The 14,457-nt window shown below is 40.3% G+C and overlaps 1 protein-coding gene across 1 annotated transcript in view; it reads right to left on the bottom strand.

The window, feature by feature from the left end:
• The window catches only part of GALNT15 (polypeptide N-acetylgalactosaminyltransferase 15), a 29,479-nt gene that overhangs the window by 3,226 nt on the left and 11,796 nt on the right, over positions 1-14,457 (bottom strand). Inside the window, exons 5-10 of the mRNA XM_065630336.1 lie at positions 7,673-7,840; positions 7,000-7,117; positions 6,024-6,218; positions 2,230-2,361; positions 1,096-1,197; positions 109-249 (exon numbers count right to left, since the gene is read on the bottom strand). Of these exons, the coding sequence (XP_065486408.1) occupies positions 109-249; positions 1,096-1,197; positions 2,230-2,361; positions 6,024-6,218; positions 7,000-7,117; positions 7,673-7,840 (856 nt within the window). The remainder of the gene's footprint in view (positions 1-108; positions 250-1,095; positions 1,198-2,229; positions 2,362-6,023; positions 6,219-6,999; positions 7,118-7,672; positions 7,841-14,457) is intronic.

The following is a 14,457-nucleotide window of genomic DNA, read 5'->3' as shown; positions in this document are numbered from 1 at the left end:
GGGTGAAAATGCCCTTCAAATGCCTCATCCCTTCCCCACACACAAATCCTGTCAATCATCCACAGTTATTGCTAGCTGCCCTCCCCTCATGGCAGAGTCACTACTGACCTCCTGGACCTCCCAGCGCTGGTGGCTGTTATCTGTCTCCTTTGTACAGTTTTGAGGGATAACTTTCCCGTGTCTGACATCAAAGCAAAACAGCGGAGCAGAACCAAGCTGGATTTCCTTCATGCTGTTATATTCAAAGTGCTGGAAAAGGGAGGGTTTGTTTGAACAAGGATGGAAGGGCATCCGGACTCATTTTTAAATGCTAATTCCAAAAATAATTTCCTATAAATGTTTGTTAAGATGAAACCCAAACAGGAGTGATGGAGACCCAACAGCCTTGACCCTGCAAAGCAATCCCCCCTTTAGCTAATTCTGGCTTAACTATTTACCAAAGGAAAGGCTTTGCGGACTGTAAGTATGTATAAAGTAAACTCATCCTATAATAAATTTTTCTAGCTTAATAAATATTGGAACAGAAGGGTGTTTCTGACAATGTCCGCACACACTGCAGTTAGAAATGTGCCTGCAGCTCACCCTGAGCTCAGTGTGAGCAGCAAAACTTGCCTGGGACTTAAATATCTGCAGTCAGCCTGTATTGTTTTGGCTTCTCTTAATGCATGAACTTGCCAGTCTGCTACCAGTTTGGGAGTCCACAAGCATTTCCCTCCTGTCTTTGACTGCTGTTTAGGCACTAAACTTCAGTTCTAGACACTACTGGGGAAACCCATCCCCATTATTATAGAATTGTTTTATACTTTTTACTCCTTCATGTTCTCCAGATACTAACAAATATACTAATAAATAGGCCGATAATGATGTCTGCTGGAGCAAAGTGTGGGTATCTGGCCTCACTGACACATGGAACACTGACATTTTTCAAAGGATGCTCGGCGGCTGAAGAGTGGGCATCATTGCCTTAGCACATGCCTAATTTTGAACGCATCAGTATTTCAACTAATATCAACCCAGCGGTTTACATGTTGGGAGAGATTGTCTTCTGGATGGTTCCCTAGATCTGATACAGTGCCTATATAAAGTATACAGTACCTGGGTGAGGCTGTCACTGCAAGGAGAGAGTTCGATAGAGCCTTCTGCAGTGGCACTTGCAGGTCTGTAATCTGCACAGAAGCCGACACCAGTATTGTAAAGCTGTAAGTAAAGGTTTATACTGAAATAAAGCACGATCAGATACAAACAAAATATCCTTCAGCCAGTGTTACCCAGTGAGTTTTGTTTAAGTTAGAGATACCCACTTCTGGTTTTAACTACGATAGTTAAAAGAAACCTGTTAAAATTTTTATGCTAATGGAAAATTGCACTTCAACTGCACACTATAGCCAGAAAAAAACAAAGATATTCCAGAAGAAAAAAAATGTGATCATTCCTGTGATCCACAATCAGTTCTTAAGCTCTTCTCAAGCAAACTTTGATAATAAAGAACAGACAAACCAGTAAAAGGACACAGTAAAATCTAGCTACAGATATCAGTGTGTGACTCAGTTAGTGGACCTTGTTGCCTTCTCGGGGGTGAATCACTTCCAGTAAGGCTGCTTGGAATAAATTCATATCTTAATGAATGATAGTTATCAAGTTTCGTTTCCCGTACATTCTGCCAAGGAACTGCTATTGCTACCACTCCTGCCCTTGGGGGAACTGCAGGACTGAAGAAATGTTTTTTGTTCTTCATGCACGCGGGTCAGCACAGAGATATCTCAGCGGCTGTTGTTCCTGTCATCTGCATGAGGTGACACAATTATTTTCTGTTTCTACTGCCCCCTAAATAATCTACGGTTAGGATTCTCTGAGCTGTGACACTGAACTGAGTCAGACAGTCTGGGGTCAGCTCCTGGCTGGCTTTCAACATTTACGTGAGAATTTGGACCAGCTGTTTGTCTCCTCTGCCCAGGGAAGTGGTGGGGTCGCCATCCCTGGAGATGTTTAAAAGACATGGAGACAAGGTTCTTAGGGACATGGCTTAGAGGTAAACTTGGCAGTGTTAGGTTAACGGCTAGACTCAATGATCTTAAAGGTCTTTTCCAACCAAAATGATTCTATGATTCTATGACTCTATGAAAGCAGAAACAGCCTCTTACTGTATGCTCACTGGGTACTTGAAGTGATATCGGGGTCTTTGAACAATGCAAACCCACTAATCATTCTTTATAGTGTGTTTTGTCTTACCTTGCCAGAGAATCTTGGTGTGTCTTCAGGTTGGGAGAGTTCAGGGTACACATTTGATATAAACCATTGGAAATTTCTACAGCCCAGTCTCTTCTGTAGCTGAAGGCGCTCACTGCAGTCTGGCTTCTCTGCCTTCATGGAGAAAGCACAGAGGTAACAAGGTTACTAGTATATTTGAGTTAGAGGTGCTAGAAATGAAAATTACTACATAGGAATTATTTCCACCACCTCTTCTATCCTCCATGTTATAGATATTGATATGTATCTCTCATGAGCAGGCGAAGAAGAATCAGCTATAGCCTTCCTCCAACTTTGTGCCAAAACAGTATTTAATCTGGCATTGTGATGGAAGTAAATGTTTCAGAAGTAGCATACACTGTGAAAATAATTATTTTTTCTAAAAATTATGATTATATGGCAAGATACATCAGTCTTTGTGATCTTTTTAATTAAAAAAGTCAGGGCCAAGTTTGATACTTGTTGCACTGAAATCAGTGGGATTCTATTAGATAGTCATTCAGTTTAGAATTTGCTCCGCTGATCAAAATTCAATTTCCTGGCCTTTAAGAGACCAGATTACCCAGTTATTGTCAGTCCTCCATGATCAGAGGATGTAAGTGATGACAGAATTTAGCCCAAAATATAATCTATCACATTATTATCTGACAGTCACTAAATCTAGTAAGTGAATGTGAATATGTTTTGCAGCTGCAAAGGCATAAAACTTTACCTATGATTTATGTTTTCTGGAATTATATACACACAATTTCAACTCCTACCCTTCCTGGTAGCAACTCTGTTCTGAGAAAAGACAAGTGCCTTCAACCCCCGGTGCAGCTATGGGCATCTGCACTGCAAAGGACTGACACTGAATATTTGAGGGTATTTAGCACTGAAGATGGTTCTGAAAACCTCTAAGCAGGTAAGTGTTTAATCCCTTAGTTTCAAAACCACATAAAACACTTTCCTAAATTTCTCAGTGCCCAGATACTAAGAACACCTCACCACCCTCCTCTTTCTTGCCAGCAGTAGATCTTCCCCTTCACATTTCTACATTTTTAAAATGCAGTTTTGGATTCCAGGAAACTGGCCTGGATTCCTATGTCAGAAAATAAAATTGGCAACATAAGCAAAGAATTGCCCGTAAATAACTTTTCCCCAGTCTAGTAATTTCTCTGCATCCATAAGAAAGAAAAAAAGACCTTTCCACATGCCTGGAGAACACTGACAAATAAAGGGCCTTGTAGATGAAGGGAGAGCTATCAGCTTTTCAAGGCAGGGATCAATCATGCCCTGTGGCACTTTGTGCCAGCCCCTGTGAGCTGCACAGGCAGAGCTCAACTGTTGCAACACAAGAAAGAGAACCTCACAGTTTAGCATCAGTCTTAGATTCAATAAGCATAGCAGCAAAGTTCAGCAATTTAGTGCCATGTAAACCTGGCCTCAGGAGCTTTTCTTAGAAAAGGGAAATACAGGAGTAAAGCGCTTTCCCTAAAAAAAGATGTTTCTCATGAGACTCTGCTTTGGCTGAAGAAAGCAATGGCGGTAAATCTCATTTTGTCATACTAGTTACAGTCTGCATTTGATGTTGAATAAATGGTGTAAATAATGTAAAGAAAGTTATTATCTCTGTAAACCAATCAGAAAGGAAACTGTGCTTGTAAATTAAACAAACAAACCACATAAGAAAAAGAGAAAAGAGATGGCGTTTGAAATGGTAGAGAGCTGGGAAGAGCCTTATGCATCTGCATTAACGCTCACACCATGGGCATCCCATGTGGGATGCAGTTGAGACCATAAACCCAGGAGAGTTCTAAAGCAACCTCAACGGGGGTCACTTGTATTTTCTGCAGCGGGTGATGTCGGTGGTTTTGCAGTGGCCAACAGGCGGCTCCGCTCAACCTCTCAGTACAATAAATCCCCACAGGGCCCGTCTGCAGCTAAGCGGCAATAATGTCATTGCTCGCTGGTGTCTTTTGAATAACATCCCGCTGCACTGACAAGCTGAAAATATTGGCTGCGAAAGAAAGGAATGGAGAAAAGGGCCTCTTATGTTATGGTGTGCTGAGCACAGAGATCGTAAAATTGATCATTTGAAGGTGCATCATACCTAGAAGTACTAAAAGTATTCTGGCTAGAATAAACTCCCAGGCAAAAGGTCATGATGCTTACAGCTAGTAAACTGTATCATTGGTGGTGGTAGTTTTTAGTACAGAATATTGCTTCTGAGTTGACAAGAAAGACCTTCAGGAAATTATTAAATGATTTAAGGACCTAACAGGCCATCTTAAAAGACTTGGCCTAGTGTCCTCCTTTCAATTACATGGCTGTAATCCTTGTCAGTCAATTGATGAACTTCTGGCCAGTGGAGTTCAAATCTACAACACAGACAAGGAGGGAGAAACTTTTTAAAAAATGGGAAAATAGAATTAATAAAGAAATGCAACAGTTTCCGACTCCAGGATTAGCACAGCAGACTGACCAGAGACGGAGATCCACTGGTGGATCATAGGGAGGTCAGACTAAGTGACAGGAGAGAAGGCACAATGCCACATAGACCTTTTCATTTCTCCACTATGGTGCAGCTGCTGCTGGATCTGGCTTTCTTGGACAACAGCTGGCACTGCAATGACTGAGGCATGCAGGATTGAAATGCAGGAACAAAACTGAACAGGAAACTTTGCACAGCACCTTCCCATGCTCTGCCTAAATGTGAATCTTTTTCTCCTTAAAAGTATGGCATTGTTAAATGAACAAGATAAATGACACGTTTTCATTCAAAGCTGCTCACAACTTAGTCCACTGCCTTGTAGGAGAGGATATTGCCACAAGAAAAGGTATTGGAGCCAGAGAATTCCTGAGAACTGCAGCAACATCAACAACTTTGCATTATTAACAACTTAATATTAACAACATTAACCACAGCTGCATGACTCCCAATAAACAAACATCCACTGGTTTGTAATACATGGGGTATACAGTCCCTTGACCGACCCTGATCTGCAATGGATTATACAGTGGCTTAAAAACAAGTGTGTTTGTTCTGTAGCTGCTGGAGGGTGTGCAGCCCTCAGGCAGTTCAGGTGTGGCCACATGCCAGGGCTACCCCACACACCGGGCTGCACGCCTGCCTTAGCGTACAGGCTGCTGGGAATCCAAACCCCTGGAGGTCGGACTGCTGTCTGTGCAATGCTTCTAATGAAAAAGTAACCTGTAAATAGTGGTTATGTTGAGATCTGACTTGCCCAGTTACAGACAGTTGCTTCTGGATGTCTGCCAGTTCAGGAAAAAAAATAACCTTGTCACTAGACCGCTCAGATATGTTCACTTCCACTAGGGGAGACACCACAGTTTGCCACATGCCTGCGAATATTCCTGAATATCCTCACGAATCACATGAGGAAGACCTTCAGTAATGAAGAATGAATCCTCTAGGAGAGCCCTTTGAGCATTTGGTACTACTACCTTCCGCTTCAGATGCACTGCAACCCTCCATGTACTATCGGTGCAAAAATAAATTATAGCTTGTTGGGCAAGGTGAAGAAGGAGTCGCTTGGAGAAAGGGTCATACTCTAAGAGATTTGAAAACTTCAGCATAACATAACTCCTAGGCACAAGTTTCTCTCCTTTCTGATCTGACAGCTCTTCCACTAGCAGGTTTCATAAAAAACTACCCCCAGCACCATGCTTGAATATTGAACTGCATACAGACACTCTCACCCCTGTTCCACCCCATTCACCTATCTCAACACACACTTCTTCCTTCAGAAACAAATCACTATAGATATTTTTACCTTGCTGATTAGGAAAGCCACAGTGTCATGCTTGTAGAAGTTATCTTTAAAAGAGCCCAGCCAGGTCTCTGCTATTCGGATTTTGTTCCTCACAATGGCCTCTTCATAGGAGAAAGCATGGGGAAAGTGATTTCGATAGACGTGCCCAACTCTGGAGCATGGAATAATTTCTACAGAGCCACCACAGAGCCAGGTCTGAAACACAGGTGAAGGTACAAAAAGAGATTACCTCATTTAGATTACCCTTATCTAAAAAGGAGAAGCTCCTTTACTATAGACTCTGCCTCAGGAAATTCTTATCTGCACATTGCTGGAAACAGTGAAAGCATTATTGTGTGCTTCTTCATACAGTTTTCCCCACAGATACGAAGACACAGAGAAGATACTGGGCAAGACAGATATTTTATTTGACCCAGTATGGCTATTTATATGCTTTTACATTTTTCTGTGCCCAAACAGTGCAGTGTAGTGAAGAGACTTGGGGGCACACCTTCTTCTGTCTGGGACATTAAAGACTCTGTACTCTTTGTGTCTGCAATTTTCATTGCTTTTTAATATCAGTTACTTTTTGTATTCAGCAAAAATCTATGCAAAAATCTAATATAAACAATTTCGTTTTAAAACTACAGGTTGGCAAAAGAAATAAAGCTACTCTCCCTTCGGTGCATGTTACTTGCCGAAAAAGAAGAGGCAGCTTTCAGAAGGTGCCAAAAAAAGTGACTCAGGCAGATAGTGATAGCCAGTGAAACTGCCTTCTCCTCACATAACGCTCCTAACTGACAGCAGCTGCATGTTCTTGTATAGTCCTGACAGATCACAGAACGTGGGCACAGATTTCTGCAAGGAAAGCAATATACTTCACACCCCAAGATGTCCTACACTTAACTGCTTTTATAAATTGCTTCTTGCCTTTTAATTCGGGTTCCTTAAAAGCCCAATAGTTAACACAGCTTGACATTTTAATGAAGGTTCTTACCCTTATAGATAGCTCAAGATTTTCTGCTCCCCACATGGTCATGTCAGAATCATAAGCTCCAGTGTTTTGGAAGTAATGTCGATCCATGGCCACCACTGCACCAGCTACCACAGGACTCCTGTGTAGACAACAGTTTGGAAGTGAGCACCTTGAGTTTTGGACAGGGAATTATGTGAAGAGTGAAAATCCTACATTTCCACAGAGACAGTGTTACAAAATGGTTGAATACTACTCCATAGAAGCTTGAATGAATTGATTATCTAACCAAAAGAAAGAACAACTGGAACCTAATTCTAGGATTTGCTTGGGAAGTAGAGCCAAGAGCTGAATTATTAAATAAGGCTCAGAACAATGGGAAATGTTACATACATGTACACTCAAAGCAACAGACAAACAGGTAATGATTAAGACATCTGTGCAATCCATATTTTGCTTATACTAGTTGTGTCAAAATGTGGAAAATGTTTGTCCTGTTGAAATATGACTGCAACCTAGTTAGAATGATCACTAAAGGCCAAATAAATGCAGTGTAAACCTAAACCTATCCCTTCAAAAAATGTTAACTAAGCATCTGCAAGTAACCATATATCTTTTCTGTTAGCTGGAAGATTACCCAAACTGTACAGTTTTGCTGCTGAGCTGAGCAGAGGCAAATCGTCTGATGGACTGTTACCTGATAGGGCTGATGGGAGACTGTCGTACCTTCTCTTCACGCTCTGGCACTGGTTCCCAATGAAAATCTAGTTTCCAATCAAAAACACCTCGATGCAGGCCCATAGAGTGATAGTACTGAAAAGTCTTCCAGTCTATTACATCTATGACAGGGGAGACGACACTGTTTCTGAAAAAGACAATATCATTTATTTTCAAAACCAAAGAACAAATGAAGTTCACTACACTGTTAGAAAACAGTGGTTCTCTTCTTTGACAGCGTCAAGCACAAGCACTTCTCTAGATGTCAAGTGCCCTTATTTTCCCTGCTGATAGAAGCTCAGGTGCTCAGTGCATGAGAATACTGAGCCTGCAGTGAGGAATCTAAAGGTCAATAATTTATGGATAACCTGTACTTCGCATTGTCATTTAAAGCTATTCAGGATTTTGCTATGAGTTAAACATCAGAAACCTTAGAAAGCTATTTCACACAGAGGCCCCAACCCCTGATGTTATAGGCTCTGCATGGGTGCAAAGTCTATAGCAAAAGATGATTTTGGCCTCACACACTTCATCATGCTTTGATTTTCCTGTAGATGTTCTACACACTTCATGAGTTCGCCACTTCAGGCCAACGAAGGGTGCACTTATCCTTATTTTGTTCTGCTGGTTGTTTTGCAAAAACATTTTTCGCCAAGTTCATAAACCAGTTTCTGTTCGTATATTATCACCAGCTTAAAATGCCCATGCAAATGCACTGTCACAGTGTGGAATCTACTTTTGGGAGCCAGAATACAGCCACTGCACCAGAAGCAGCAATCCTCCAATTCATTTCTAACCTGACTTAAATTTGGATTAGTCTGAGAAGAGGTATTAGACATTTCCCCATGGCAAACATGTCACGTTATTTCACAGTGTGCTCGTACATCATCTTGGAATCAACTAGTAGTTCAGAAGAGCCTTCAGTGTTCCTTGTTTCCAGGTCAATGACATATCACATTTGAAAATTTTCAGAGTAAAAATGCACTGTGTTAGGGACTTCAGGAAAAAGAAAAACAAAAACATGTTGAAGAACGTTATCTATTTCTTCCCTGTTATGCAAAAAGAATAGCCTCTGGTCTCAGTGTAAGGGCTTGCCTATAGACAGAAGTTCCTCTGGAGAAAAATCAGTAACATTTACTAGGGATTCATGTACACTGGAAAAAATTACTCTTGTTCTAGATTAAGAGTATCCCTATAGGATATTATTCTGGAGTATCTCTTTCCCTAGAAAATAACTTAATGTTAAAATTGAGAGAGAGAAATGAAATGGTCAATTATGGGGCAAAAAGTAGAAGGTTTTATCTCCTCTTTTAAAAATTTATATGTTGGTCAGAGATCACTCTTGAGAGAAACACACTTAAAACATAATACTATCAATGCAGGAAGGACATCGCGGAAGTCTCCAACGCAGTGAGCCCTTTGTACTTTTCCATGGCAGAGAGCAGAACCAGAAGATGGTAGCTCTGGGTGATGTTAATGTGACCTTGTGATATCTTTTCTGCCTTTACAATCACTAGAGTAATGTATTTTTCAGTATCAGAGTGGGGGGAAACTCCAGACTTTGTTTTATCACAGTTGTGATTTCCTGTGCAGAATCTTAGAAGCCAATGAAGAAAGAGACGCTACTGATCATCAGTGAATTGTATGAAGATGAACTACGTAGAGGATAACATTAAAATGACTCAGTTATTCCTTTGTTTCCTAATAAGGGCAAGCTGCCCTGTGAGGAGCTAAAAGCAGAAAGTGTTAAAATAGAGAAGTGATTATATTTCTCCATTCGGGTGTAAAACCAGCCTTTGTAATATGTAATAATAGGCACTCTTAGAAACAAGCACTGGGTTTATAAATAGATGAGAAAATTCCATGGTCACCTGCAACATTTGTAGGCATATACATTAAGGCAGTGATTTGCTGTCACTCTCCCACAGGACACAAGAAGAAATACAAAGAAATGATACTAAAAATAATAAAGCCGATATGCTCCCCTGATTCTGTTGATGATACCCCTGTGATATAGTTTTGCATCCAAGACAGGAGCAGCCACTTCAAACTCAAGCCAGCAGGAGCCTTTCTACTGAAAGCTGTATTTAACCTTTGCTCACTAACAGTAGGACAAGGAAATTAACTGCTTCTGCAAGTTACTAAAAGGGAGTGTCCTGATGGACTCACACAAGCAGGTGTTTTCCTTTATGTGCTGAGAAAAATCCATCTAACAAGTTAAATGGATTTTATATGACTAAACCTCAAAAAATGAAGAGTCACTGTAATTGCAATTTCTACAGCCTGCTGCGTTCTCCAGTGTATGAGTCTCTGACAGCTGTCTGGTTAGGAGTACAGTCGGAGTTGTATCCTTCCCACCTCAACTTGTTGCTACTTGCTGAAATGCATGCTATTTATTGCTACCTGTTTATTCGTTCTTATCCAGACAGGACCGAGGAAGTAAAGACTCCAGGGAAGTGCATTTTACCATTTCAGAGTCAAGAGGGAAATACCAGGAGGACGTATTTGAGAGGAAGCCAGAGGAGGCAACGTAGACTAAACCATTCAAAAAACCTTGACCATGAAGACTGGACCACATGTACATATCCAAGACAGTTCAGAGAGAGATAATGTGGATACTCAGTTATAGTCAGATATACCCTGGATCAGATGATCCAGGTATTTCAGACTATCCTACATTTTCACATCATTTCAGCCATTTAAAACCTGTCCTTCTGTTTGGATCCACCTTAAATCTGTTGCCACTATAAAACTCCAAGCTTCAATGGTGCTTCTAGTATCAGTGCAATCCTCATAAGAGTAAGCACCACAGCAGTAGTTCTTGTAGAAATAATCCTTTATTTTTAATGCATGCTTTTGCTTGGCTTGTTATTGGGCATTGATTCTTCAATGCCATTCAGGAAAAATACCTGCAGTGATGTAATGGATTCTGACAGTTTGGTGACCAATCGATTATCCAAACTATCTGCAAATTACAACAAGGAAAATTACAGTGCTTAAGACAGCTGAAAATAACTCACCAGCCAAATCATATTCTACCCTGGCTAAATTCAACAATAAAACAGAACAAAATAAAATCTAATCTCCTTTCCCACAAGATTATACAGTACAAACTAATCACTGTGGTTTAGAGCTATTACTGTAGTAGCTCTTTCAGAATGCCGAGATTAACAGTTTTCAAGAGTATGTTTGTAAGTGTAGTGGTAGATCTTCACCTGCAACAAACTGGTGTAGCTCTGCTGAAACCAATACAAACACACCTTATTAAAACTTTAAATATTAGGAGTGTCTTTCTGATCTGATATAGAGGAATCCAGTAACTTGATCTTGTGTGAAAACTGGTCAATGTCCCATTTTTTTACATATCTTTTGGTATTACTTTTTTTAAAAATAAAACATCTGTTTTCTGCATATTCAATGATGGTTTGATGTTTGTATGGTTCTAAATGCAAATTTGCTGCAGAAAGTAATTGGAAGTTGGAAGATGTTCTTAGCTATTCTTTTTGGTTTTAACTGGGTAACTGGCAGACAGTCAGCAGCTTCTTGGCACTTTGAAATGAAACACACACTGGCAAACTACTGCTAATTTTACTCTATGCAATCTAAGGAAAGAAAAAAACAGAATTCAAACACAACTAGCAGCAAGGCTTTGAACTGTTTGACTAATTTGTGAATATTTCAAATGCTTGGAACACGAATGAACTACAAAAGGTCACAATTCCATGAAAAAAAGCAACCCAAACAAGAACAATTTCCTGGTTTGGCATTTCTCAACCAAATACAGTTGCAAAAGAAATGTCTTCCCATGACCCTTTACAGTCACCATGGACATTATGTTCTTTTCTATTTTTAGAATAAGTAAAATGATGAGAGGAAGAGTTAATTAACACATCTGTTTTGAAGTTTTAGATACACTGTTTTCTGAAAGTGCTTTTTATTGATCTTACTTTGTTTAGCTGGGAAGGGAACAGACTTTAATATATTTAAATCTCTCTTTAAATAAGGAGGAACAAAAAATACAAACATGGAAATGATGTATTTTCCTCAACCAGTTTCAGAGTGAATCATTCCCTGCAAAAAATATATAGCTAGGAAATCCAGGCAACCCAAGTTCTCTGGCTCTGCATGTAGTTGAAACATCAGTAAGTAACTGAGAACCCAAGCTGGTTCCACAGCACGCTGCATTTTCACTGAAATCACCTTGCTGGCTGGCTGAAGTCTTCAAGGAAATAGTAATGCAAAACATTTGAGATTAGATAGGGTTAATATAAAGATAAAATGCAGTGATCAGACACAGTAAATGGTATAAAGAATGACTTAAATATTGCCTTACAGACCAACTCCAGACTAGCTTAGGGCATATGAACAGTCTCCTTAAGTTGACAGACTAGTCATATGCTAAGCACTAAGCATATACTTCAAATCTCTGCTAGGTAGAGTGCTAAGGGAATACTTTACTCAAAAAACCCCAATCATTTGAAGCTGTCTTTTTTGTTAAGATATTCAAATTTGTATATGGGGTACCAGAATCTGTAGGAGTGACCAATACCTTTTTACCCTGGACAGTCACGGCACTGTGCCACGCATTCATGCCTAAATCCTCATTGCTCCTACTTTTAGCAGTAATATTTGCCTTTGGCTTTAGATTCTTGTCTTCGGTTTCTCTACCTCAACTTCTTTAAAATAGGTCACCTGCTGATCCTGATCAACTGTGAAAGATTGTAAAGAGAGAGCATATCTTCAGATAACATACCATGTAAATGCAGAACGTTAATTTACTGAATTTGAAATATGTGTTATTGACAAATGGGGGATATAAAAGGATCAGGCATAAAGAGAAGTCCCAGGAAGCAAGCTGTTATATGTGAAGTATATGGAAGGTTTTCAAAACAAGGAGAGTAGCATGGAAATGCGTGCTCAGAGGCTGGGGTTTTGTGGGCTGTGGATGGATAACATCATGCTTCCTGGGCCTGTGAGAAGGCAGAAAACAGATGGCTTATGTATTTGGTAGCTCCAGAAGCTGGGATATGGGCCACTGAGAAGTGAAGAATCAGATGAAAAGAGATGAAGGAGCTGTTCTACTTAAATGTGAAATATTTCCCTCCTCTCTAGTGTACTACAATAAAACCTGAGCCACACAGAGATTTTCTGGACAGCAGAACTCTGTTTCTATTCCTGTATCTACAAGCAGAGGCTCTGATTCGCTCCTGAATGGGAGCAAACAGTGGATGAGACACCCTTCCACTATGTTCATTTCTTATTCTGCTGAACAGCATTTTCCTTAAAGATTAGTGACCTAGAATCACTGAGCTAAGTAGAGGCACTTTGAATTTTAGAAATGAGATAGGCTTCTTTCAATAATACCACAGGCTTCTGTTTCCTAACATAGTATTAGAGCTGTTGTATGGGCAGTACACTAGCACAGAGGGAAACAGCCCTGCTTCAGCATGCTGGTCACTGTTTTTAGGTTAAAGGAACAACCTTTTCAAGGCTTCATGGCACAGTTCATTATACGCCCCTCTGCCTTTCACTGCCTTTGGACCGAATACAAAATAGCACCTGTCTCCTGCACTCTCCTGGAAAAGGCAAACCCCTCAAAAGACAACTGTAATAATTGCACAGCTGCATTACTATGCACCATGCTACTCACCTGGAATTATCCTGGAACACAAACAGTTGTCAAATGAAATGATCTGTGGGGCATCTCATCTAGTTTTCTAATGTTATCCAGGTGTCTATGGTATTCATCCTTGAATAATCAAAATGTCAAGGGATGCTTCACAAAAATGCTCAACCATTCTCTAGGCAACAGACTAAGCTGATGCACAGCTTCCCAGTCAATTTGTTACATGCGGTTCACAGAACTAGTCCCAGCCAAGGTGCCCACAAATGCATGTGTAATTATTTTAGAAAGACTTAATACTTTTTGGGGAAATAATGTTGATTGGGTTAGTGAATAGAACCATCACGTTGGGACATGAAATGTCATCACTCAGAGCAAGTCAAACAGCTGTCAAATATTTCCATACCTGTAAAATTGGTATAATTTCTCGTGTTTGTCCAGTCTGTCATTACCACAGGCTACTCAGAACTGGGACTATCTCCCTTTTTGTGAGTATGTTCAACTCACAGTGAGGTCTCAATTTGGGTAAGGATCTCTCAGCATTGCTCTAAGACAGGTCACAATGATAGTGGTAGATCTGATCAGGAGTCTAGAAAATCAGGCTTAATCACAATTTTCAAAGTTAAAATCTCTCTCCAGCTCTGCTAAGTTCCTGCAAAGGTTCAAGATTTAGAAAGGCTGAATTTTTTCTTGCCAGCAAACAACTCACTCACTCACTCACTCACTCTAGGTGATTGTTTTCCTATCCTGTCTCTCCAGCAAAAATGCATGAGTTGCAGCTTGATTGGTATATTAGGAAGAGGAATGATGGATGTTTCACCAGTCACTATTAACTTTTTTTCGATGCACTTACCTCATTTGGGTAGTCTCAGGGAATGCGCATTTCAATTTAACAGCTCCTCAACTGCTAAATGAAGCCAAGTTGGCTATGCTAATGCTTCACATTTCCACAGTGATCTCCATGGAAGCATTACAAGCAATATGGGAAAAATAATTAATTAACTTCGTTATCAGGTCAGTGCTACTATCACCATTCTTCAGGTGGGGAAAGAAGAACAGTGAGGGAAAATGATTGCCCAGTGCCTTAGAGCATGTCTTCCCTGTGCACTGGAGAATGGCATAGGTTCTCCACACTGGCAGTG

The sequence above is a fragment of the Caloenas nicobarica genome, chromosome 2 (genome assembly GCF_036013445.1).
Source record: "Caloenas nicobarica isolate bCalNic1 chromosome 2, bCalNic1.hap1, whole genome shotgun sequence".
In the NCBI taxonomy this organism is placed as follows: Eukaryota; Metazoa; Chordata; class Aves; order Columbiformes; family Columbidae; genus Caloenas; species Caloenas nicobarica.
This window is presented reverse-complemented; position numbering and strand designations above follow the sequence as displayed.